This window comes from Dendropsophus ebraccatus, chromosome 13 (assembly GCF_027789765.1).
Source record: "Dendropsophus ebraccatus isolate aDenEbr1 chromosome 13, aDenEbr1.pat, whole genome shotgun sequence".
Classification (NCBI taxonomy): domain Eukaryota; kingdom Metazoa; phylum Chordata; class Amphibia; order Anura; family Hylidae; genus Dendropsophus; species Dendropsophus ebraccatus.
The window spans coordinates 56,289,719-56,317,285 of record NC_091466.1 but is presented as its reverse complement, the minus strand read 5'-3'; the positions used below and the strand labels follow the sequence as shown (position 1 = coordinate 56,317,285).

Below are 27,567 nucleotides of genomic sequence, written 5' to 3'. Positions count from 1 at the left end.
GCGTATTACCGGAAGTGACGCCGCGTAGTGCAGTTCCGGTTTCAGGTGTAGAGATGGCGGCTGCTCAGAGCCGGGTCGGGCTCATTGTGCTGGTTTTGACAGTCACGGCGTCCTTTCCTGTTTGTCGTGCAGAAAGCAACGATCCCTCCCGGTGGAGTATGCGGCTCTCTCCGGTGAGTCAGACGTGTGTGCGGTCAGCTGCGGGGGCTGTCACCGGCTGACGTGGTACTGTCAGTGCTGGGGTACAGGGGCGTCCTCTGCTGGTGAGGGGCGGTATAGTCATGTGCTGAGATCTATAATGATAGTGCTCACCCCAATAGGTCTTTCAGCAGGTTAGATGGATGTAACTTGCTGATATCTCCCTATAGTGCATGGGGAGCTGGAGATCAGCATAAGTCTCTTACCTTCATCCTCTGCGCCATTGAAGTGTAATCCTAGGGGCCCCCAGAGCGCCTACCCGTCCCTGCTAATGATTATTGGTGGAGTGGGCTGGATCGGTGCTCTGGGGGTCTGTAGCCCCACCCCTAGTGCTCCAAAGGGCCTTACTAGACGCAGGATTACACTACAAATTGCACAGAAACAGCGCCGAGGATGACGGTAGGAGACACTCCTTCATCCTCCGCGCAATAGAGAGCTATATTAGCAGTTTAGATTCATCTAAACAGGAGTCTGGCCAAAACAGGTTGTGAAATCAAATGTCACCATGTTGTACTGCAGATACTGTGCTGCATTGCAGGATACCGTGAATTATACAGCGCTGTAATAAGGCGCCCATAGAGGTACATAGAGCCTCTACATTATAATTTAATATCTCCATTAAAGGGGAAATTTTTTTCCTTTTCAGATCAACTGGTGTCGGAAAGTTACATAGATTTGTAAGGGTCCATTTACACAGAGATTATCTGCCAAAGATTTGAAGCCAAAGCCAGATACAGACTATAAACAGAAATCAGGTCATAAAGGAAAGCCTGAGATTTCTCCTCTTTTCAAATCCATTCCTGGCTTTGGCTTCAGATCTTTGGCAGATAATCTGTCAGATAATCTTTCTGTGTAAATGGACCCTAAATGACTTTTATTTTAAAAAAATCCTCTAGTCTTTGAGTACTTATCAGCTGCTGTATGTCCTGCAGGAAGTGGTGTATTCTTTCCAATCTGACACAGTGCTCTCTGCTGCCACCTCTGTCCATGTCTGGAACTGTACAGAGCAGGAGAGGTTTTCTATGGGCATTTGCTGCTGCTCTGGACAGTTTCTTTCAAGGACAGAGATGGCCGCAGAGAGCACTGTCAGACAGGAAAGAATACACCACTTCCTGCAGGACATACAACAGATGACAAGTACTGGAAGACTTGGGATTTTTAAATAGAAGTAAATTATAAATCTGTAAAACTTGATTTTACCTGAGTAGCCCTATAAAGACTATTTTATTTTAGTTTTTACTAGGGATGAGCGAACCGAGTTCGGGTTCGAGTCCATCCGAACCTGAGCATTCGGCATTTGATTAGCTGGGGCTGCTGAACTTGGATAAAGCTCTAAGGTTGTCTGGAAAACATGGATACAGCCAATGACTATATCCATGTTTTCCACATAGCCTTAGGGCTTTATCCAACTTAAGCAGCCACCGCTAATCACATGCCAAAAGTTCACGTTCGGATGGACTCAAGCATGCTGGAGGTTCGCTCATCTCTAATTTTTACTAATCTGAAATCTTACGTTTGCAAGTATTTTCTCTTGTACATGACAACTAAAACTTATAGGAGGCAAAGGGGCCCAGCCCTCTGGAGACCACCAAAGCCTGTAAGATGGGAAGTGTGGCCTCCATGGATCAGACTTGTTACCCTGCTGTCTTATCTATCCTATGACTTGACAGGTGCAGGTACAAGACAATCCATGTTCCCTTCAGCCATCAGTGGTGGTAGTTGTTTGTTTTTATTTTGAGTTAATTCATATCCACTTATTATGTAATTGAGCATAATATGTATATGGACTGATAGGGGGCGTAATAGAGCTGAGCAATTGATGAGAAATAACAGAAACCAAAATTCTGACGTGCGCTGTGAAAATAGGGGTGTGGTGTATAAAATGATCATGCCTTAAAATTTAATTCAATAATTATAATCGAGGTTAAATGTTACATCAATCATAATTTGGTTTAGGTCATAATCCTCCTCCCTACCCTGTCGTTTGATATAGGAGGAGACTTCCTCCATGTGCTGCCCCCTTCTTTTTGCATGTAACTAAGAAGGGGGTTCTATAGTCTATAGGTTATCAGTAGGAAAATGTGTTCACTAGTGAGCTTCTTAGTTACATGCTGGTAGCATAGAAGAACAAGTTATTGTATATTTACACAAATGTGATGCTTACCATCTATTACCATCTATTAATTCCTTTTATTTTCCTTTTTAGAACGACACAACCTTCACTTTCGGCAAGATCCTTTTTCGTGACTCGGTCATCTTTATAAGCTGTAAGAACCCCCTTGTGTAGTAGCTGCCTCCTCATTGTAGCTTACCATTAAGCTAGATTCACACAGTGTTTTTCACAGATATTTTCGAGAAGAATACGCTTGTCTTCTGCACTCAAAACATTACTATCCTTACCATCCTGCAGGAAGTGGTGTATTCTTTCCAGTCTGAGACAGTGCTCTCTGCTGCCACCTCTGTTTGTGACAGGAACTGTTCAGAGCAGGAGAGGTTTTCTATGGGGATTTGATACTGCTCTGCACAGTTCCTTACACAGACAGAGGTGGCATCAGAGTACACTGTGACAGACTGGAAAAAATACACCACAGCAGCCGATAAGTACTGGAAGACTTGAAATTTTTAAGTATTAGTAAATTAAAAATCTATATAACTTTCTGACACCAGTTGATTTGAAAGAAATCAAATTTTGCCGGTGTACCCCTTTAAGTATATGTCATTCCAATTTAACACATCAAGCTGATTTCAGTGGGAAATTCACATCATGATCTACACATTGCATTTTCCATAGTTTAGGACTATTTCTGTCTGACATACATAGCCCTCTGCCTCTGTATAACACTGTGTGATCCCATCCTAGTGTCTCAATTATTTACATATGTTCTAGTTTCCAGAGAAATCTATTGCATGTCCATATCCTGCTCTGTAAGCCTCTGTTTCACCAGTGTAATGCCGGCTGACTCACCCAGCAGGTTTTCTTGTTGACATAAATCCATTTGTTTTTCTTCTTTACATCCTACTACGGTGGCTTTACTTCCTGGAGTAACGCCACTTGAGCACTATTTTTTTTTTTTTTTAGGTGTGATAGCTGAGAAATGTTTTCTTAGAATAATTAAAAATAGAGTCTGAAATAAAGACATAAAAATAAGAGAGTGAAAGAAACTGCAAATTTTATTACCTTATCTGCTTAGTTATGTGTTATCTGAGACACATTCCCTTGCTACAGGCTAGGAAGGTGTGCCCGCTGAGACTATAGGGGTGTAGTCCCATGTGACTGACGTGCTGCAGAAATGTTTGGAGCGCTCCTATTTATCCATGTTAAGTTTGCAGAAATCCATGCACATGCTGCAGAAACCACCCCTTACAGATGGACGGAAGAGTTTTCAGTTGCAGGCAGTTTTGCAGAAATTCTGTAACATTCCTATGGCACCCTTAAAGGAGACCTGTCACCCCCCCCCCCCCCCTTGCCGGGGTGATAGGCTCTCGACCCCCCGTTAGAGCCCCCTATACTCACGTGATCCCGCCGGGTCCCGCTTCCTGAGCCGGTCGGGTCACGGAGATATCAGCGCCCGAAGCCCGGCGCACGCGCTGACAGCAGAGTCAGACGCCCATAGAGAATGAATGGGGAATCTGATGCTCCGTCATTCTCTATGGGCATCGGACTCTCCTGTCAGCGCGCGCGCCGGGCTTCGGGCGCTGATATCTCCGTGACCCGACCGGCTCAGGAAGCGGGACTCGGCGGGATCACAGGAGTATAGGGGGCTCTAATGGGGTCGGGAGCCTGTCACCCCGGCATGGGGGGTGACCGGTCCTCTAACTTGTTCATGATACACAGACATGATAAAGGTTTTAATGGGTCAGGGTTTTGGTGTTTAGACTTCCCACCATTGGTTAGATAGAACCTATGCTGTCTGCAGCATATTAGGTAGTGTAGCTTTTAGCCACGCTTTATAAAATTAGGTTATAAACATCCAGACCCTGAATGATCAAATGTGTGACATGTCCAAAGGTTTTATTTATTAATTGTTTTTTAAGTTACAGGGAGCCAAAATTATGCAGTGTGTATGTCACACTATGAAAAAGTTGTAAAATGGACAGTTCTTATAGGGGTACTATGAGCAAATTAGACTAATCTAACCTGCTGATAACCCCGTATAGTGCCCAGAAAGCTGAGAAGGAAGGTATGTCTCTTAACCTTCAAAAAGAGAAAGTAGTTGCTGCACCTCACACCTATGGCTGACACTAATACCTCTCTGCTTCATTTAAAAACAAACACCAGGATGTTGGTATATAATCAAACCATATTGCCTCATGTACCACGTGCAGGTTCACATGAGTCCCTACACGAAGGGCCCTATTACATCATACATCAACAGATTATCTGGCAGTTTTTCTAAGCCAAAGCCAGGAATGAATTTGAAAAGCAGAGAAATCTCAGTTTTTCCTTTTTTACCTGTTCTCTGTTTATAGTCCATTTCTGGCTTTGGCTCAAAAATAATCTGTTAGATAATCTGTTGGTGTAATAGGGCCCTAACTCAACACTGTGTTAGTCAGCAACTGCCAACCCCGCAAAGCGAGTGCAAACAGGGAAGGTAGGACATGCAATGGCCCTGCAACCCCAACGTGACAGGACCAAACCCCAAGGGCCCCCCCAAACCTAGCAGGGGCTGCTGGCGGAGAAAGTGGCCACCAAGCAACACAAGTGTGAACATGGTCTTGCTACCATTGCTCCTGCAGGTAGAATGGGAAGAATAGGAGGTACTTGCCACGTGTGCACAGGTGCTTCTGATGTTGGTTTTTGGTGTGGCTGAGCAAGCTTTCGTGTCAGCCATGGGTGCGATGTGCAGCCATTTCTGTCCTTTAGGCTTGTGCATGTCTCTTACCTTCCTGGTGTAATCTTTGGACGGGAGCACTGCACCGCTGCCACAGTGTCATTCGGCCCGCCCGCTCCATTGATTGTTAACGGACGGATGATGCTGTTGGGGCAGGCAGTGCTCCCGGAAGAAGATTACACCAACTTACAGTGCGAGACTGACGCCAAGGAGGAAGGTAAGAGACATACCTTCCTACTCAGCATCCTCAGCGCTATAGGGGGCTATCATCAGGTTAGACTCGTCTACTACTTTGTATTTCACTGTTGTAAGCCTACAAACTGGGCATGTTGATCCATAGAGAGGACTACTTTAATTTTAAGTGGTTGTGCCTTATGCTGTCTCACTAATTATGTTTTTTTATTTTCTTCTCTTAGTTGAAGGAGGTCAGAAATCCTGCGGTAATTTCAATATCACTTGGTACTTACGCCATTGCACCTGCTACAATGAAATTTCTGCATTTAAGGTATGTCACCAGTGTTTTGTAAAGGGCGCAGGGGTGGAATTTTCCTTTTACATGAACCCTGTGAGTGTCCATGAAAGTAACAATGGTGAGAAAAGTGTGAAAGTTGTATCTACTCTTTAACCTGTTCCTGACCACGTCACTGCAGCCTGCAGAGCCTCCCACCCTGCAGAGCTGCTTTCTCTCAGTGAGCACAGCATTTCTGCCGTATGGAGCGTTCATACCTGGCGGCGTCTGATCTGCGTTCAGTTATTGGGACCTAATGGGTTCAGGTTCCAGTAAGAGCACCTGGAGCAGAGCTGATGCTGTTACATTAAGTTGGACATATGTTCAGCAGTAAGGCTGGGTTCACAGACAGTATTTTGGTCATTGCTTTTAGCCAAAGCCAGGAGTTGAACCTGTCAGCGAAAAATACCAAAAAACTGAAGGACTGGCCAAAATACTACTTGTGAACCCAGCCTTACTTAGAATCTCTAAACCGTGTGCCGGGCCAGGACTAAAACGGGTGCTAAACCAGGACTTGAATCTTTATAGATGCTATCAGACCTGAACACCCCGAAATGCCGGAACAACATATTTGACTGTGGTTAGAATTGCGATATCAGTAATATCGCAATTCTACACTGGAGTTGGAGTGATGGGCAAGCTTGTATTCAGAGCAATGAGAAGTGATCTACTACACCAAGTGTGTCAAACTGCAGCCCTCCAGCAGGTGCAAAAACTACAATTCTTAGCATGCCTGGACGGCCAAAACCTAAGCTGTCTAGACATGATGGGAATTGTAGCTTTTCAGCAGCTCTAGAGGTGCAGTTTGACATCCATGTACTATATAGGTAATGTAAAGGTGCCTATACACATTCAAGAACTGAGTTCTCTCCTGGCCTCCCCATTCACATTCATTTATGTTCCTTATAAAGGGTTAAAGGGGTTATTCACTTGAAGACAGTGGTCTTGTTTTTTTAAATGCTAGATAACACCCTTAAAGGGGTTTTCCAGCGAAAATCTTTTTCTTTCAAATCAACTGGTGTCAGAAAGTTATATAGATTTGTAACTTCTATAAAAGTCTTTCCGTACTTAATAGCTACTACATATCCTGAGTCAGTCTGACAGTGCTCTCTGCTGACATCTCTGGCGGAGACAGGAACTGTCCAGAGAGGTTTTCTATAGCTGATAAGTATGGGAAGACTTGATATTTTTTTTAATGGAAGTAAATTACAAATCTATATAATTTTCTGACACCAGTTCATTTTAAAGAAAACGATTTTCGTTGGACAACCCCTTTAAGCTGTTTGCAGACTGCTCTGTCACTGGCTAGTGCCTCCTACCTCCACAGGCATCATCTGGCTGCCATACACCTGCTGCAGAATTGCCCTACTTTAATATAAAGAGTACAGGTGCCTTTACTTAGTTCTGTATCAGTTGTGTCCACTTTTTTTCCCCTTTTAATAACTTACTATGTCTGCGGTTTATCTTTTAGCAAGACAATTTGTTCAGTTACCTTAACTCCGGTCCTTCCTTTCTTGTACGTGATGGATGGACAGGCTCCTTCACCAGAAACTCAAACCAGATTTCTTACTGTGATTATCCAACAAAATCTCAGGTATGAAGACAGACTCAGCATGACCATTGCTAATAACAAGGATTCTAAGCTTGGATTTTATATCGACATAAGATCTGGTTGGCCCTTGATTAGCTAAACCATCTGTTTTCCTGTAGTTGTAGAATGAAGACCCGGAAACTAAAACTTATGATAGTCCTCTTGTGTCACTTGCAGCCATGTGATATGTCATCTTTTATATGTTTTTTTCTGACATTGCTCAATGCTGGCCAATGGGACCAGCCAATAGTAGTATAGAGTTATAACCCCTAGATGACACTGTATTTCTAGCCTTAAACGAGTAGTGCGGTGAAAATATTTATTAAAGTACTGTATTGCCCCCAAAAGCTATACAAATCGCCAATATACACTTATTACCGGAAATGCTTATAAAGTGCTTTTTGTCCCTGCACTTACTACTGCATCAAGGCTTCACCTCCTGGATAACATGGTGATGTCACAACCCGACTCTCAGAGCTGTGCGGGCTGTGGCTGCTGGAGAGGATGATGGCAGGGGGACACTGAGGGACACAGGGCACTGGAGGGACACTGAGCATCCCCCTGCTATCATCCTCTCCAGCAGCCACAGCCCGCACAGCTCTGAGTGTCGGGTCGTGACATCACCATGTTATCCAGGAAGTGACATTACCATGTTATCCAGGAAGTGACATCACCATGTTATCCAGGAAGTGAAGCCTTGATGCAGTAGTAAGTGCAGGAAAAAAAGCACTTTATAAGCATTTGCAGTAATAAGTGTATATTGGTGATAAGTATAACTTTTGGGGGGCAATACAATACGTAAAATTTCTTCTTTAATGTAATAGAAGTGTTTTTATGGCAGAGGCAGCTCATAGTGCCTACAGTTATTCTACATATAAATTGGCCTATCTATAAATCGAACCACAACATATTGAAAAACATTCATGGTCTACGTGGTCAGACCACAGGAGAAGTGCCAGCTTAGCGTGTTCTCTCCCTGCCTTCTGTCACAAAACAGAAACGGCCGCTGCACAGTGTCTCCGGGCTGTATTGTTCACATAAGATGCGGTCTGAACACTCAGACTCGACTAATAATAACTTTTGACATGTCTCTGTGACATGTGAATGTACATGACAGGTACGTGTTAACCCATTACTCAAGAGCAAGAGAAAAGGTGTCTGCCCTCTAGCATTTCAGAGCTTAGAGTAAACTGCTTATTAAAGGTTTAGAGGCGAATTACAGGGTTGTTTGTGGTGGACTTCTTCTTTAACTACCCCCATGACTGTTCAATTAGAAAGTGTAGATTGATTCAATAGAAAGTCTATAGAGCCATTCTCCTGCTGCAGAGGTTGAAGCACTTAGCCAAGCTCTTCTCCAGTTCATTCTAGTGATGGCAGGGGGTCTTGAACACTCGGACCTCCACCAATCAAAGCTTATGGCATGTCTCTATACACAGAGGAATTTCTTTTTGTTTATCTCATCCTGTGAAATAACCGCACTGCTTTTTAATGTTTTCAGATAACATGTAAGGAATCTTTGCCTTTGGTGGTAGCTGACAGCACATCTGAGGTATAGTACTTTTGCTTTCTTGTTACAAGTGCTCGGGTTTATGTGCAGATTTCTTCCTCAGAATCATTGTTATAGATTTATGTAACATCGCATTTTTTTCCTAGAAGAAAGATAATGTGGCCACGATCAATGCAACAGTATGTCCTGCTGAGAAGGCAAGTATTGTAAAAAGAGGGGTGTGAATGAAGCAGATTTGGGGATGGTTGTGGTCTAGTTTTGGGGATAACATAGTCTTAACTTACTGCACTAGTGAAGACTAGTGACACAAGACTTTTATTTCCACATCAATTAACATGGAATGTTTGTAATTGCTTCCTTGCCACTCCCCATCCCTTGCAGCAATTTATTCCTTTAAGGAGTTCTCCGGAGAAAAAAATGTTTTTAAATCCACTGGTGCCAGAAAGTTATACAGATTTGTAAGTTCTGTTTAAAAATCTCAAGCCTTCCAGTACGTATCAACTGCTGTATGTCCTGCAGGAAGTGGCATATTCTTTCCAATCTGACAGATGTGCTGCCACATCTGCCTGTAACAAGAACTGTACAGAGAAGGAGAAGTTTTCTATAAGAATTTACTACTGCTCTGAACAGTTCCTGTCATGGACAGAGGTGGCAACATAGAGCACAGTTATCAGACTGGAAAAAATACGCCACTTCCTGCAGGACATACAGCAGCTGATAAGTTGAGATTTTTAAATAGAAGTAATTTTTTAAATCTGTATAACTTTCTGACACTAGTTTGAACCCATTAAAGGGTTAAGGCCCTGTTACACAAGCTGATTATGAGCAGTATGAGTGTTCATAGGCCAGCAATGAGCCAATCAATGTGAAAGCACTTGCTTTCCAGTCTGACAGGTAATCTCTGCTGACACCAGTTGAATTAACAACTCCCCCCCCCCCCCCCCCCCCCCGTCCCTCTGGAGTACCCCTTTTAATATTTAGAAGGAATAAGAAGAAAGATGTTTTTTTTTTTTGGCGGAGTGACAACAAGATACCTAGTTACAATGTTTGCTGACTGAGTTCCCTGTTTGTTTGTTTGTTTGACTAGACACGAAATGCAGCAGTGAAGACGTGGCAAGATGGGCCGTACCTCTTTATTGTACAAGTGAATTTTTCAGCTCCTCTGACTCAGGATCCAGGTTCCAATCCACCCAATGAAGTGCCTGCAGGTTCTGTTGGGCCTACGAGTTCTCCTGACCTGCCCCTAACCAGTAAGACTGCATTTTGTTACACAATGCAGATACAAAAAGTACAGGCATTATAAAGTTCTGGTTCTATGCAGCACTTGCCATATATATGTCCATAGTCACATAAGGTGCTTTTTTGCACCCTTTTTGTGGTCATGTATCTTAGCATGACTGACGGTCTAAGGTCTGAACTGACACGTTTGTTCTTTTACGTTAACATTACTGTACATTATTTATCTGTCACAACAACCAGTCACCTACAGCCTAAAAGGGAAGTGACAAGGGATAAACAAAAAGTAGATATTACCTGAGATGCATAAATGAATTCCCTACTGATATGTTCTTGCTTTATTGTAGTGAAAATTGAAGTGAAAGGCCCTTATGACTATTTATCACCCGCTGACTATCCACGCATGATTGTGAGTATTGTGTCCGGTTTCATGTATATTAGAACTCATGGCATTTTACAATTTGAATTGAATATGTAAGATTCAATTGGTGAGGAGTTAAACCAAAAATGACAGAATAAATACAGAATCTTTCCTGCCGCCCGTTCTTCCCATACATAGGAACGTTCAGCATGGCCAAGTATTTGTGTGTTCTCTTTTGGGAGGGGAGAGGTAAGCCACAGTAAGAGCTTTTGTTTTGGCCTATCTCTCCCGAAACAAAGCGGTTAGGCATGATTTTTTTCATCACGCCCGACCCCTATTTCCTCCTATATCATCTGTCGGTGCACAGTTAGAAAAGGCTGGACAGTGGGTACAGTCGTCAAGTCTAAAATATTTAGGCAACTATAGTGTTTCTGCAAGTAAAAAACTAAACCCATTTTGCTTTTAATTATCTGCAGTTGTATGTAAATTGGTATAGGGTGGCCAAGCACCTCCAATAACTATCCCAGTTTTCTCTCCTCTTCTCCCCATGCACAAGAACAGCCAGAGCGGTCTGGTGGTGGCTTAACTTTCCAAGAACAAAGAGATCCGGCAGTGATATTCCATCACGCCTAGGTTGTAAGCCCTCATGGGCAGGGACCTCTATCCCAATACCAGTCTGCCACTCACCTTATTTATAAATATGTGTTCTGATTTTGTAATGTTCTGTTTGCCATCCCTATTGCTTGTAAAGCGCTCTGGAATCAAGGGCGCTTTTAAAATAATAAAATTTGGCAGTGGACTTTCGGGAGAGCTGTATACTGACAGCCAACAGAAGTATAACGTGTATGGGGACCTTTACTGTTACGTTGTTTTAGCTAACTGACAAAGCGACTCTGTACCCACAATCTGCACCCCCCGACCAACCACTTGTACCTTCGGATAGCTGCTTTTAATCTAAGATCTGTCCTGGGGTCCGTTCAGTAGGTGATGCAATTATTGTCCTTAAAACAACTTAAACTTGCAGCCCTGTGTCAAAGAGGCATGGCCTAGTGTCTGTGCCCTAGGCCTGCGCCGCCTCTCTATCTCCTCATCATTAAGAACGCAAATGGAGGAGGCAAATGGAGTTTTGCATTTATAAAATGGGAACTCTAAAATGGCGTCCAATGGTTTGAATTCAGTTTAACATTATGCTATCTATATTTCAGTTCTTCATGGTGATGTGCATTGTATACGTTCTCTTCGGTGTCTTGTGGCTGGCCTGGTCTGCATGCTATTGGAGAGACTTGCTGAGAATTCAGTTCTGGGTCGGAGCTGTGATCTTACTGGGCATGCTGGAAAAAGCCGTATTCTACGCAGAATTCCAGAACATCCGCCACTATGGAGAGTCTGGTACTGTACACATGACTGATTATAGTTATGTAAAAGCTCTACTGCCACTTAAAAAAGACAAAATGTCTGTGTGACAGTAATGCTTTATGTTTAGATATGTCTGTTATTCATGATATGTCAACATAGGTTCTATAAAATGTCTATGGAATTATATATAAAATGACCCTATCTCCTGCAGCAAGGTGATGAGCAATGGTGAAGCACAATTTACTGTAAACTGCAGGTGCTGAATAGCTGATCGACACTGGTGCCAGGTATCATCACTTACGAATCAGTGGTTTCTCTGTCCTGTGGATAGGCCATCAATCTGTTTACTGGAGAACCCCTTTACTGGAGGTTCCATAATTAAATGTACTGCAGCCTCTTATTTTGCTTGCAGTCATCCATAAATAGGTTTATCCCAAAAAAATCCTTTAAGGCTACAAACACACTGGGTGAATCCGCAGCGGATTTCTCGCTGTTAAATGGCAGTGGATTTCTCGCTGCGAATCCCTGCCCTGTGCACTCAATGGCAGACAAACTCGCAGCAGGATGGACATCCCTCTGGGAGTTTGTCAGTAGCCCGCCCCGTTAACCCCGAGCCGCCGGAGCGTATACATTACCTGGTCCCCGCTCTGGCTAGCTTCAGCGCTACCAGCATCTTCACGTCCCGCTCAGCCAATCAGTGCGCTGCCAGAAACCTCCTGAAGCAAGCCAGAGCGGGACCAGGTGATGCATACGCTCCGGCGGCCGGGGGTTAATGGGGCGGGCTGCTGACAAACTCGCAGCAGGATGTCCATCCTGCTGCGAGTTTGTCTGCCATTGAGTGCACAGGGCAGGGATCCGCAGCGGGTCTCGCTGCAAATTTGCCGCGAGAAATCCGCTGCGGATTCGCCCAGTGTGTTTGTAGCCTTAGTGCCTCAGCATCTTATCAAATCTAACCTTTGCTGCTAAACCTAAGTGTTTCTCAATTCCAGTCTTCACGGCCCACCACCAGGTGACGTTTTGAGGATTTCTTTAGTATTTTACAGGTGATAATTATACTCTGTGCATCAGGTATCATCATATTTGGGATATCCTTAAAACATGACATGTTTATGGGCCATGAGTAAGTTCTGTTCGTCATAGTTTGACCATGAATGATGAACTCTTTGTTTTCTATATCTGTAGTGGAAGGAGCTGTTATTTTGGGAGAACTGTTATCAGCGGTGAAGAGGTCTTTGGCCCGGATACTTGTTATCATCGTCAGCCTGGGCTATGGCATTGTCAAGTGAGTTGGAGTGTGTACATCTAATGTAAAGAGAATGGGTTTCTTCCTTATTAGTGCCATCCAGAGGGATATGGGGCAGCTTGCATCTTTTTGTCATTCTTCATGTCCAATTTGTAGGAGCCTGTCTCTTTATTTTTTTTTTTTTTTTTTATTATTTACACATGAGCCAACAGTTAAGGCCCTATTACATAGAGCAATTATTAATTGAACAAGGCAAAAAAAAAAACCTTTGTAAAAGGACCAGCGGTGAGCTGATGAACAAACAAATGCTCGTCCATTAGCTGTTCCCTTCATTTTGCTTTGCTCAAAAATGGTTGTTTGTTGACCACAACTTCTCAATGTTACAGGGTTTACAGCTGACTTGATGAATAAAGTAAAGGGCTGTACAGAACCTCCACTGATTTTTACGAGCAACACTATAGTTGTACCTTGTAATGGGCTTAGTAACCAAGCGCCAATCTGCGAGATTTCACGTCATCTAATATGGTGATTTGACCATGAAAAGAATCTGGCTGTCGGGGGGGGGGGGGGGGGGGACACCCATTTTCCCTGATTGACTTCTTTTTTGATGTTTTGTATGGAGGAATATGCATTTCAGAAGGTCACATTTCTGCACTTGGTTTCAGCTGTGATGAGTAAGAAATAATATGACCTGGTATTGTAAGAGTTAAATCTGCATTGACCAGGGAATGATCACGTAATCTTCTCTCTGAGCTGAGGAATATAAAAAAAAAAGATTTGCAATGCCGACAGCAAGCACATAGTAAAAATAAATAAATAAATAAAAATGTATTTAAAGGGAACCTGTCACCCCCCGTGCCGGGGTGACAGGCTCCCGACCCCCGTTAGAGACCCCTATACTTACCTCATCCCGCCGGGTCCCACTTCTGGATTCGGTCGGGTCCCGGAGATCTCAGCCGCTGCAGCCCGGCGCGCGCGCTGACAGATGAGTCCAACGCTCATAGAGAATGACGGAGCGCTGGACTCTCCTGTCATTCTCTATGGGTGTTGGACTCATCTCTCAGCGCGCGCGCCGGGCTGCAGCGGCTGAGATCTCCGGGACCCGACCGAATCCAGAAGCGGGACCCGGCGGGATGAGGTAAGTATAGGGGTCTCTAACGGGGGGTCGGGAGCCTGTCACCCCGGTACGGGGGGTGACAGGTTCCCTTTAAGTGTGTGTGTGTGTGTATATGTATATATTATATATTTTTCATTCTCCCTGTTCACATCTGTGTTGGAGGCTCTGTTCTATGTATGGAAAGCATTGATTTTAATGGGTATGCTGAATCCCAACTGTGCCTGTCTGTTTCATGATTCTGATTTGTGATGCAATGCCGTTCTTCGGTTATCCTAAAATTTGAATTATTTCACTTTTTTCCTTTTAGACCCAGGCTTGGGGCTACGCTGCACAAGGTTGTCATGGCTGGAGCACTGTATCTCCTCTTTTCCGGGATGGAAGGAGTTCTACGTGTAACAGGGGTAAGTATATGAAAAGGGGTTATCCAGGCTTAGAAAAACATGGCTGCACCTCACCTATTCTCAGCTTGGATGTTTTGTAGCTCAGTTTCATTTAAGTGAATGGAGCTGAATAGTAATACCACACACAACTTGATGACAGGGGTGGTGCTGTTTTTGCAAGAAAGTAGCTGTGTTTTTTTTCTAATCCTGGATAATCCCTTTAAGAATGTGCTGAATGCTGTGGCACTGTGATCTGCTTGTGAGTGAATCCTGAAGACTTCATGTGTTACTGACATGCTTCACCAATGAGCAGTACTGGTGTACATCATATGCTAAAGGGAAGAATAGAACCTCATTGAAGATCCAGTAATAGAATAGATGCAGAGTGATAAAATACACAGTAATTTGAATAATCTGTTTTCATTCTCCTTTTCTGCTAACATTTAGTGTGTGATAAGTGGCGTGTGCTGTGTCATCACTACTATCTGCATGTAGCCTGGCCCATAACATTAACACATTGTCATCTGCCTCTCTCTGCTCCAGCATTACCTCTATACAATGGCACTCATTGCAAATCTCAGCCTGTCATTTATTGATGCCTGTATTCTTTTTTGGATATCCTTTAAGTTGATGTATTACTTGTGTTGCGGCTTTACCATTTCATTAATGTGCACCATCTGCTGTTAGACATCAACCTGGCCTTTTCTGCAATGTCTGATCAGTTTCTGGCTAGCGGGCTGCTAACAGCTGGCACCCCCTCCGATTACCGGTTCGGTAGCATACACAATAGACGCTATTGGAAAGAGTCTGCGCTGTACATTATGAATGGCCACTCTGGATTACTAAAGATCAGTTCCCGTTTACTTCATTGGGAGCTGAGCTGTGATGATAAATGTAATTCTATTTATATAGCGCCAACATATTCCATAGCACTTCTGTGGGTGCATACATAGACAGAATCAGACGTTGCCTAGATAAACATGTAACTATCAAGTCAGACGTGAGGAGTGAGAGATTACAGCCTATGAGGTAACCCCTGCACAGTCTTTATATAATGGAAGCAGCCCGTTGCTTACGCCACCCTTGACTATGTTCGATTGGCTGATTTGCCGGGGTGTCGACACTGTGCTTATCAGCCACTAAATGGGTTGTCCAGACATAGAAAAACATGGCTGCTCTCTTCCAGAATCGGCGCCACTCTTTAATCTGGTTGTGGGTTTTGCAGCTCAGTTCTATTGACGTAAATGGAGCTGAGGTGTAAGACCACACACAACATGAGGACGTGTGGTGCTGTTTAGGCAAGAAAGAATCCTGGATAACCCCCTTTAGTGGCCTGTCCTGACAATAAGCCATCAATGTAAAAGTCTCGGTGATGCGGCCTCCATGGACTGGAATTGTTTTCCAGCACTTGCCCCAGATCATCAATCAAATTCTAGGGGATTTGGAGGCCAAGTTAAAGGGGTATTCCCATTTCACAAAGTATAGTTATGCTTGTAGGACTGATTAAGTTAAATATTTTTGTAAATACGTTACTTTACTCCTGATATACTGTTTTCCCTCTCATTGTTGACAGTATCTAGTCTACCGACCATCACTCTGCTCTTAAAGCAGTGTGGTATGGCAGGTGTAGGGGTGTGTGTGTATATATAGCTAGAATGTAGATATGTAGTGTGTGTGTATGTATATAATATATATATTATATATGTGTGTATATATATATATATATATATATATATATATAGCTAGAATGTAGATATGTAGTGTGTGTGTATGTATAATATATATATATATATATATATATATATATATATTTATTTATATATATATATATATATATATTTTATATTATATGTGTGTGTATATACTGTATAATGTATAAGCTGTCAACAATTGGAGGGAAACTGATATTGGCCTGTTCAGCCAATAATCTTCCCATGTGATAACTGAATATTAACATATGTTGGGATATAACACATCCTGCAACACACTAGAAGGCTTCTATTTGAGAACACATCTGCCTTTTGTGCTTTGTGTATAGTTATGTTTTCGTGCCTCATTTTACCCTCATGTTCACTATTTTACCTATATATTTGCTCTGTTATGTCACATATTTTTATAAACCACTTCTGCTCATTGGGTGACTGGCACTTTCACAATCCGCTGCTGTTTTGCTGTTTTTTTTTTGTTTTTTTTTCCCTCTTTTCCAGCTATAAAGCAGTGTAGAGTATCTGTATGTCTCTCCATTGTTCTTACTTCTGTCCTCCCCTCCCGGTTTAGGCGCAGTCTGATCTGTCCTCCCTGGCTTTCATTCCTCTGGCTTTTCTTGATACTGCCTTGTGCTGGTGGATATCCTTCCTTTGATGGTTTTTGTTTTGTATCCCAAAGTTGCTCTTATTTATTTTTATTTATTTATTTTTATTTATTTTTTTGCACCTTGAGGTCAGTATAGCATAAAGGCAGTGGGCACAGCATGGATGAGCAGGTGATCTGACAAATCGCCTTTTATATATTTTACAGTGTATCATCTCTTTATTTTTAGTTCCATGCATTAGATGTACGTCTGCAGATTTCTTTTTTTTTTTTTTTTTTTTTGTTACAGGTATTTTATACTTTTACCCGTGTCATCAGAAAATGATGTATTTTTTTAAGTTAAAAATGTTTTTAAAGAATTTTTGGTAATTTTTTTAAATTTTTCCCTTTATCCTGAAATATTGCAATTTTCATTTTGGCCACTAGGCCTATAACTAATGAGACTTCCTGTTCTGTACAGATAATTTCCCAGCCCTCCATATCTTAGACTGGAGTACTGGAGGTGACACCAGTATATAGACATTATAGACAGGAGTACAGTGAGAGAAGACCTGTATATAGATAGTTATATACAAAAGCTGCTGCTCCCCCTCCGTGTACAGCGATCTCTATAAAGGTCACTGCACATGCTTAGAAGCCTTTTTCTTATTCATCTGCGCGAATGCATAACTACATACTCTCGGACATCCAATCGCTGCTGGCCATGTAAGACACACCCCTTTGACAGTGGGGGAATGGTTAGACACTATTGTCAATTTATTCATCATAGGTTAAATAATGGTGAAAGAGTGAGTGACAGCTCTTTTTATATGGAAACTTGCACACGGATTGCTGTCAGTCACTGAGTAGGACCGCCCACTTGACTACTCGGCCAAGAATTGGCAAAGATTTACATGAATAACTATGAAAAACTATAACGATCTGCCTAGCAAATCCCGCTGTATACAGTATGCCCACCCCCTGTACTGCATACTTTGATACGAACATACAGTGTACAGGGGGGATGAGGCGCTGTTCTGTGTCACCATCGCTGTCACTGCCAATGTCACCGCTTACTGCTGCCACTTAATAGACGTCAATGTATAAACAAAAAAGTAACACCTATTTTAATGAAGTTATGTTACAAAGTAATATATATTTATTAAACCAGTGTTTTAAAGCGAGTCTGTACCCACAATCTGACCCTCCCCAATCGCTTGTACCGTCAAATAGCTGCTTTTAATCCAAGATCTGTCCTGGGGTCCGTTCGGCAGGTGATACAGTTATTATTCTAAAAAACAACTTTTAGGGTGTGTTTACATGTACAGGATCCACAGCAGATTTGATGCTGTATTCAGTTATTTAGATCAAATCTGCTGTGGATCCCCACCATCAAATATTCTGCAATACACTATGTGGTAAGCTACCCTTAAACTTGCAGCCCTGTGGGAAACTGGCATTGCCTAGAGAGCCCATGCCCTCCACCTGCACCGCCTCTGTCTCTCCTCCCCATTAGGAACGCCCCTGGGTAGGATTTCTCCTATTCATCACTTGTCTGAACACTGCACATGGCTCTTAACAATCCACATGTACAGTGTTCAGACAAATTATGAATGGGAGAAATCCTACCCTGGGGCATATCTAATGGTGAAGAGGCTGGGGAGGTGTCACAGGCCTAGGGCGCACACACTCTAGGCCACTCTAATTTGACACAGGACTGCAAGTTTAAAAGTTGTGTTTTTTTTTTGGACAATAACTGCATCACCTGCCGAACGGACCCCAGGACAGATCTTAAAAGCAGCTTTCCAATGGTACAAGCGGTTTGGAGGGGGCAGATTGTGGGTACAAAGTCGCTTTTAAAAAGTTTCTCTCTGGAGTACCCCTTTAACATAGTAAATAACTAAGAACATTGTCATGCTTCTACAGCAGATGTCAGTGTTGCTGTCTATGGTGCTACTGGCTCATTGTCTGAACTTAAAGGGTTTCTCTCTATGTACTCTCCCACCTGATCTAACACTGGGCCTATAGAGATGAATGTTAGAGGGCTGTTACATACTCCTGCCCAGCATGTTGTGTCTCTCTATGCACCATCAGATCCAGCAGGAGAATACAGCTAGACTCCTTTAATTGCTCATTGACCAGACAATTTTGCAAAAGTAAACTATAGCGCCCTCTTATGTTAGAATAGCCAGCTCTTTAGAAATGTCACTAGCACAAATGTTTCTGCATTTCCTTAACCTACTGGCACATCTTCATAAGCCTAACTCAGACCATGAAGCTGCTGACGCTGAGAAGGAACGTGGTCAAGCTGTCTCTGTACAGACACTTCACAAACACCCTGATCCTGGCTGTAGTAGGTATGTGTGTTCATCTGCTTATTGCTAATATATGGAACCACAGAGAGAACCGAGATCCTGCTCATAGTGTCTGAAAACGTGACTGAAAAAGGGGGCCATTTGGTTACTGTATGCATTATAATAAATGGCAGTCCATTGCAAGTCTACAGAATGTAAGGGACTGATTAGCAGCCTAGTTATAGTTCCCTGCACAGTTAGTAACCGACCGCATTACTTTGCATGGAAAACTGTTGACGGGGTTGTAGTGTTGACCTCTTACAGAACTCTCGGCATCATAATTTATGATGATGCCGGGAGCTCTGTAACAGCTTAAGTTCTATGCTGCTGAACTGACACAGCTGTCAATACAGGGGAATGGAGCTTTAACTGTTTTGGAGCTCCCGGGATAAGAATAAATATATGATGCCGAGACTTCCGTAAGAGGTCCAGAGGTGAGTCTGTGATGGATAGTCAACTTACGGACAATATAATATATCACGGACGTGTGAATGCAGCTCAAGAGTTCAGATCAGCAGTGAACTTTTTCTATTTCTCTTTTAGCATCAATCATTTTTATCATCTGGACCACAATGAAGTTCCGCTTTGTCGACTGTCAGTCGGTGAGTTTTGATGCTAATGATAGGCGTGTAAAAGGATTATATAATTTCGGTAGTGTATGACTAATAGCTGACAGGTCCTCTTTAAGTAGCAATGCTGAAGCAGACCTCAAATGATACTGTTATTTCTTTGACTAAATTGATTATTGGGTTACTATTCACCTTGTCAGTTGTCGCTTAACCCCGGCACTATGCAATCAGATCTGAAGGCGTAATGCTGCGCAAGGTAAACTTGCTAATGTTATCTAATATTAAAATGTCCCTGTCCTTTAAAGAAAAAAACGTTTGACGTGTCGAAGAGACGTATCAAAGTGTTAGTCCCTTGATGTATGAGTGTTCAGACCCTCACCAGTTTCTGAAATGAGCTGGGAGAAGCACATGGTTGTGCGCTTCACTCTTCAGCTCGCTATGAGCTCCATCTCACTGCACACTCCGTTATTAACCTTTTGAATCTTGTCTTATGCAGTGAGACAAAATCACAATGAGCCATGTAGTGAAGCGCATAACCTCGCCCTTTCCCCACTCAGACACTGACTGATCAGAATTTTTGACATCTTTTTCCTAATGACAGTGACACTTTGTTTGATGTAAACCTCTGGGGGTTGCAATACAACGCTGTATGTAACTGATCAGAGAGACACTCTAGTGGGCATAGAGCGTTCATACATGAACTATCACTAGGCCCCTATTAAGTATAGTACGCAGAGGTAGCCTTACTAACCTGCTGTAATACAAATGTCAGCATTTATAGTTTTGTGACTTTTGCTCCATTGTTTGTAGAGATGGATAAATATTGTATAATTTAAGTTGCAATTTGTAATGTGTATATATATTTTTGGGCAGGATTGGCGGGAGCTGTGGGTGGATGATGCCATTTGGCGCCTGTTGTTCTCTATGATCTTGTTTGTTATCATGGTTCTGTGGAGGCCGTCAGCAAACAATCAGAGGTGTGTATGACCAAATGACAGACTGCAGGAAAAGGAAACGGGAGGTTAAAAAAATTAACTGTTTGTAGACCTATCAGGTGTCCGTTTTAGTAAATATTCTAGTAAAAGAAAAAATCTCTTCAGCCTGTTTACCTTTGAGGGCATACATAATGTTGCATAACTTTAGGGTAGTGTTCACACTGGAGATATTTTGCGCCTATGCAGAATGAGCACTGAATCCATGTAGAATCATTCTTTCAGCATAGTGGCAGGATTTGCACCTTTTCTGCATTTTGGGCATAAAAGGCCTTGTGGTCCATCGAGTTTTTATCTAAGAATAAATATGTTTATCCTAGGCAGGTTTACTTTCACTTTAATTTACCATCCACATCTGCTGAAGGTTTGCTCCAAGTACTAAAGTACTCAGTCATTAAAATAATAAATGTTTGCATCCTTATATTCTCCCAATAACCTCAGAATGGCTAGATTTTACATTTTTAAAGGGGTTATCCAGAATTAGAAAACAATGTAATAACCTACTTGTAAAAACTGCAAACAGATCACTGATCTCAGGGAAATCAGCCAAAGAGGACACTGTTTAACCCCTTAAGGACAGAGCCAATTTCGATTTTTGTGTTTTCGGTTTTTCCTCCTTGTGCTTAAAAGGCCATAGCACTTGCATTTTTCCACCTAGAGACCCACATGAGCCCTTATTTTTTGCGTCACTAATTGTACTTTGCAATGACAGGCTGAATTTTTGCATAAAGTACACTGCGAAGCCAGAAAAAAATTCAAAGTGTGGTGAAATTAAAAAAAACAAACAAAAAAAACGCATTTCGTTTATTTGGGGGAAATGTGTTTTTACGCCATTCGCCCTGTGGTAAAACTGACTTGTTATATAGGTTCCTCAAGTCGTTACGATTAAAACAATATATAACATGTATAACTTATATTGTATCTGATGGCCTGTAAAAAATTTAAACCATTGTCAACAATTATACGTCACTTAAAACCGCTCCATTCCCAGGCTTATAACGCTTTTATCCTTTGGTCTATGGGGCTGTGTGAGGTGTCATTTTTTGCGCCATGATATGTTCTTTCTATCGGTACCTTGATTGCGGATATACGACTTTTTGATCGCTTTTTATTACAATTTTTCTGGATTTGATGCGACCAAAAAAAGCGCAATTTTGCACTTTGGGATTTTTTTGCGCTGACGCCGTTTACCGTGCGAGATCAGGAATGTGATTAATTAATCGTTTGGGCGAATACGCACGCGGCGATAGCAAACATGTTTGTTTATTTATTTACTTTTATTTATAACCTGGGAAAAGGGGGGTGATTCAGACTTTTATTAGGGGAGGGGGCTTTTTACTAATAATGACACTTTTTTTTTTTTACTTTTACACTTATACTAGAAGCCCCCCTGGGGGACTTCTACTATAAGTGCTTTAATCTCTCATAGAGATCTCTGCAGCATAGATATGCTGCAGAGATCCATGAGATCGGCACTCGTTTACTTCCGGCTGCTGCAGACGGAAACAAACGAGTGGCGAGCCGGGGACGGCGCCATCTTGGAGCGGTCCCCGGCCGGCTTCAGTTACGGAGATCACTCCTCCGGGATAACATCCCGGAGGAGCGATCTCCCCACTAGACACCAGGGATGATGCTGCGTCCGGTAATCGGATGCAGCTGTCATGTTTGACAGCTGCATCTGATTACTGTATTAGCGGGCACGGCGATCGGACCGTGCCCGCTAATATCAGCGGTCCCGGGCTACAAGTGGCACCCGGGACCGCCGCGGTTCAGAGCGGGGTCGCCGCGCGGCCCCGCTCTGAACTCCCTTACCGGCATCAGGGCGTAAATTTACGCCCGATGTCGTTAAGGGGTTAAAGGACTGCTGTTTTAAAGCACTCAATACAGTGAAATCCTAGGTTCATTGCCCCCTGGGAAACATCAATATGCAAAATAGTCTGCAGAGGCTTAGTTAAGAGTCTCAAAACATGGGACTAGCCAGATATCCCTCCAGGGAAGGACCTGGCAAAGGGGTGGCTCCTGTAGGGAGACCACCAAACCACCATATTAAGTGGCCCCTTCAGTCAAAGTACAACTCAGTTATTAGTCTGATGATATGACCTGGAAAATATCAAAGCCAGGTATCCATCCACAGACGGCTGTTTCGGGGAGTTTCCCCTCATCAGTGCGGCGTAGGATCCTGGCTAGGTGGGAGCAATGCCTATTAGACCAATACGGCAAACAGATCACTGAGCTCAGGGAGACTAGCCAAAGAAGACACTGTCGGCTGCTCAATACAGTTAAGTCTTAGGTGCATTTTACCCCTGTAAAAACAGCACCAGCCCTGTCCTCAGGTTGTGTGTGGTATTACAATTCAGCTACATTCACTTCAGTGGAACTAAGCTGCAAAACCCACACCCAACCTGAGCACAGGACAGTTGGTGTTTTTGGAAGAAGGCGGCCATGTTTTTTAAAGCCTGAATATCCCCTTTAATTGGGTGTTACCAGTTGCACTGTGTGGTTTTCGTCTAATAGGCATTTCTTTGTTGCTGAAGAGTTTGGATTCTGAACATTGGATATCACCTGTAGGTGTTTAAAGGCTAACACACCCCTTCCTCCACAATGACTAATATCATCCATGTTTGGGTATCCTCTTTTACCAAGTTTCCTTACCCCTACACAGTCACTTTTTTCCAGTTTGTAGAAGTTGGTGTGTTTTTAGTGTTTTCTAGAAATTCTCTGTGGCTGTATAGTAGACTGTATTCCTCATGACTGTTTTCCCTTTCCTCAAGGTTTGCCTTTTCACCACTTAATGAAGAAGATGATGATGAAGATGATGAACAAAAAGAACCTATGCTAAAAGAGAGCTTCGGTATGACTTTATGTATATCTGAACAGTTATAATTTGCTATATATGTCCTTGCTTATATGGTCACTAACTTAGCTGCTGGTTTCCATATTTTTTCTGTTCTCAATGTAAACTACTTTAAAGGGAACCAATCAGTCCAGTCAGGATGATATGGTTCCCTGAACTGCTGTATACAGCTCCTGCAGCAGCCGCAGTACGTACCGGCTGCAGCAGTAGCTGTATACCCGAAAAAAGGACTTTAATCCCCCGGACGCGTGACAGGAAGTGGTGGGGAAGTAGTCATCTGGGCGGCTCCCAGCCCATATCTAGCCACCGCTCTCTGCTTGTCAGGGCGCTAGGAGGGATGATTTACAGGCAGAGAGGCCAGTAAAGGCCTGTCATTCATCCCCTCAGAGCGTGCTGACAGGCAGAGAGCGGTGACTAGATACGGACAGGGAGCAGCCCAGATGACTACTTCCCCGCCGCTGCCTGTCACGCGCCCGGGGGATTAAAGTTTTTTCTTGGGGGCATGCCGTGGCTGCTGCAGGAGCTGTATACAGCTGTTCAGGGAACCATATCAGCCCTATAGACCTGGAAATTCCATATGCAGTAAAGTGGGTGACACATAAAATAAAGTGACCTGCCGCATGAATGTCAGATCTGTTACATGTCACTTTTGAGGTCTGATATATAAAGGTTTTTGCTGACTTTACTCTGTATGAATGAAAAGATGCAAACTTCATTTAAATTATTTTGATAAATTGCATAAGATTAAAATATATAAACTGACTTTGTGGCGGTTTAAGACTCTCCCATATTTTTTGGGTCCTAAGTAATTTACTGCCTCTGATTAGCCAAGAACAAAGATAAATCCCTGCCATTGACACCGTTGTTGTTTTTTTTTTTTTTTGTATTGTATAGAAGGAATGAAAATGAGAAGCTCCAAGCCAGAAACAAATGGAAATGTGAAGGTTACTAAAGCTGTAAGTACGCATGACGCTTGAATCAAGAGAAACCATCAAGAGCCAAATAGGAAAAACTTTGATCAGTTGTAAAAAAATGTTCAAAGGTTTTGTCACGGAGCTGTACTGTGTCCTGTGTGTGTGTGTGTGTGTGTGTGGTTCAGTCAAGGATCACTCAAAAATACCTATAATGCTAACGTGCTGCTACATCACTCAGCACACTTCTGAAACATAATCATGTAGCCCAAGTCCCTGCCAGTTCACACAGAGCAAAAGCAGCGCCTATGGGAGAGCTTGCGCATCTCCGATTCCGTTGCTTTTTGCTCAAAGAATTTACCTTTCAATTTTTTGAGTGTAAATGACAAAAGCGGAGGCAGGTGATCGAGCTCACCTATTGACACACTGTGTAAGACTGAGGCAGGCGGGATTCCGCAGAGGAGAGTTCTGCTGCTTTTGCGCCATGTAAACTGGCCCACACTTTATGTAATTAAGGCCCAACTGGGTGTCTTCCTTTCAGCAAGTAGTCACGGTCACCAGGCGTGTCAGCGCTGTAATCACACCCCTCTGGACATGATTCAAATCGATGTGATCTCCATGACGTCACTAAAAGGCGGGCTTTCTCGTCACCCAGGCGCGAAGGCTCATCTCTTGGTGACATCATGGAGATTACAGCTCTTTGAATAACTCCTAGGGGACCGCGATTACAGCGCTGACACATCTGGTGGCCATGACTACTTGCTGAAAGGAAGACACCCCAATGACTAGTTGGGCCTCATTTACATAGAGCGCAGGACTTTATAAATGTAAGCTTGCTGGTTATACCGGGCAGAGACACGGCTACTTGAATATGTTTCGGAAGTGTGCTGGGTGATGTAGCATGACCTGTGGTCATAGTATCAGAGCCACTTTAATGATCTGAAAGGGTTTACACTGCCTTGTGAAATGATATTTCAGTTTAAGAATCCCTTGTGTTTTCTATAGGAGGAGGATTTGAAGTGGGTAGAAGAGAACATACCTTCATCTGTTACTGATGTGTGAGTATTTCTAGTTTACAATAAATGTAAAGTTGATACGTGTTTCCAGCTTTGCCTGCGTTAGATGAACTTTTAACATCCATCCTGTAGAGCCTCCCCCCAAGAAAAGAGCGGCAGTGATGCATGCACACTGGTGCCCCATTAATTCTGTAGGAGAGCTGAGTACAATACTCTGCTGTCTCTGGCACTCCCATGAAGAATTGACCACAGTGTGCAGGAAAAAGCTGGATCCAGTCCTGGAAAACTGGGAACCTGTCAGCTGGGATGACTGTGCCGAGCCCGCCCGACCCCCTGGTGGAGCCCCAGATACTTACCCTTTCCTGCAAGTCTTGCTCCTGGACCCGGTCCCGCGACGGAGATCTCGCCGTCAAAAGCCATGTGTGCGCTCAGCAGAGATGAGTCCGATGCCCATAGAGTATGTCGGCTCCAGTCATTCTCTACGGGCATCGGACTCATCTCAGGTAATTAGCATACAGCGCGTGCACGGCTTGGGGCGCTGATATCTCCGTCCGAGGACCAGGTCCAAGAGCGAGACTTGCAGGAAAGGGGAGGTATCTGGGGCTCGGCGTTGTCCTCCCGGGTGACAGGTCCTCTTTAAACATTACAAGCAGTGGAGCCATCCTGATTGAGTTTGTTTATTTTATAGGATTATATAATACTCTTTAAAGGCATAGTGCGGCGCTAAACAATTATTCACAAAATAACACACATTACAAAGTTATACAAGTTTGTAATGTATGTTATGTATGTGAATGGCCCCCTTCCCCGTGTTTCCCCCCCACCCACGCTAGACCCGGAAGTGTGGTGTATTATACTCACCGCATCTCGTGTCGACCCTCGTCTGGCATCTTGGGACAATGATGTCATCTTCGAGAGGCCGACCGAACCACTCCATCCGTCCCTCATGCCGACCCCCCTCTGCCGCATCATAACTGTTATTCTCAGCCAATCACGGCTGAGCTGCTGATGACGCAGCATAGGGGGGCCGGCATGAGGGACGGATGGAGCGGTTCGGCCGGCCTCCCGAAGACTGTCATTGTCCCAAGATGGCGGACGGGGGTCGACACGAGATGTGGTGAGTATAATGCACCACACTTCCGGGTCTAGCGTGGGTGGGGGGAAACACGGGGAAGGGGGCCATTCACATACATAACATACATTACAAACTTGTATAACTTTGTAATGTGTTATTTTGTGAATAATTGTTTAGCGCCGCACTACCCCTTTAAAGCAAACCGAGATCTGCATGACTTGTAATGTACTGTAGAATAGATCCATATTCCCTGGGGGATAGCTTCACGAACTCCAATGCACAAAGCAGATAGTTGTGCAGAAGTGTACCAGTAGTAATCCAGTGTAACCTCTTGTGAATGACTGTTTTGTGCTTTACTTGCAGAGCTCTCCCCGCATTATTGGATTCAGACGAGGTCAGTATCTTCCATTTATATATCTGGCTGCAAAAGCAGAACTCATGGCAGTCATGTGCTCGGCTTTTGAGAGACATCCCGCCCTTACCATAGGGAACTGAAACGAATCATCCTGTAACTCATTTCTACCTATTCATATTCAACTTGTTAGGCTCAAAATAAGTTTGAGGAACTTTTAAAAAAAATTCACAAAGTCTTTTTTTTTTTTTCATTAGGAGAGGATGATCACGCATTTTGAAAGGTCTAAGATGGAGTGAAGACATGGAATGATGTTAGACGCAACAGACGGGTTGCTGGATGGGACAGCATACTGGATATTACAGAATAGCTGGCCACTATTGAAGGAAAAGACTTCCCTCGGAACTAATCCTTCACCTTTCAAATCCTGATTATTTTAACAAGGTCAAAGCGGCTGCCCCATCTATATAACACTGTTCTCTGGAGCAAGAAACAAGGTCCTCGCCCAATGTCTTGCAAGTGAAAATCCTTTAAAATCTCCGGTGTGGACAAGAGTGATGTCTGGACTGGAACCGACAAGTCTTTACAGAACTTGCACTTTAGTTACATGTGTTCTTGATTTAATTTAAAAGAAGAGGGAGAGAAAAAAATCTAAGACTTGCCGCACTATCATTGTGTATAGGCGGCTAGCTGATTTTTTGGGTGATCCTTTATGTGGGGTATTTGTACATTTTTATTCTTTTTCTGGGTTATTCAGTTTACAAAACTCATGCTTACAATTTTACTTTTAACCGTTTCCTTCAGCATCCAAAGAATCATTGTAATC

General features: G+C 43.2%; 1 protein-coding gene and 1 non-coding gene across 6 annotated transcripts; both read left to right on the top strand.

Annotated features, from left to right (window-relative positions):
* Nucleotides 1–12: 12 nt before the first annotated feature.
* Nucleotides 13–27,567, top strand: LOC138770351 (transmembrane protein 87A-like). 5 transcript variants are annotated; one of them, XM_069949412.1, is made up of 20 exons: nt 13–173; nt 2,405–2,465; nt 5,447–5,535; nt 7,010–7,132; nt 8,628–8,678; nt 8,786–8,833; nt 9,724–9,886; nt 10,220–10,281; nt 11,439–11,622; nt 12,772–12,871; nt 14,257–14,350; nt 14,873–14,946; nt 18,869–18,975; nt 19,516–19,574; nt 20,415–20,518; nt 23,305–23,384; nt 24,282–24,343; nt 25,304–25,356; nt 26,753–26,783; nt 26,999–27,567. In XM_069949412.1, the coding sequence occupies exons 1-20, from the start codon at nt 54–56 to the stop codon at nt 27,038–27,040; spliced, it is 1,707 nt and encodes a 568-aa protein (XP_069805513.1). In that variant the 5' UTR covers nt 13–53; the 3' UTR covers nt 27,041–27,567. The 5 variants fall into 5 exon arrangements, with proteins under 5 accessions (XP_069805513.1, XP_069805511.1, XP_069805510.1 ...); XM_069949410.1 differs by lacking the exon at nt 14,873–14,946 and adding an exon at nt 16,607–16,677 and having other exon boundaries at nt 8,783–8,833; XM_069949409.1 differs by having other exon boundaries at nt 14–173; nt 8,783–8,833.
* On the top strand, nt 13,496–13,588 carry LOC138771608 (Z30 small nucleolar RNA). The gene has a single exon (XR_011359656.1). It is a non-coding gene; the product is annotated as a Z30 small nucleolar RNA (small nucleolar RNA).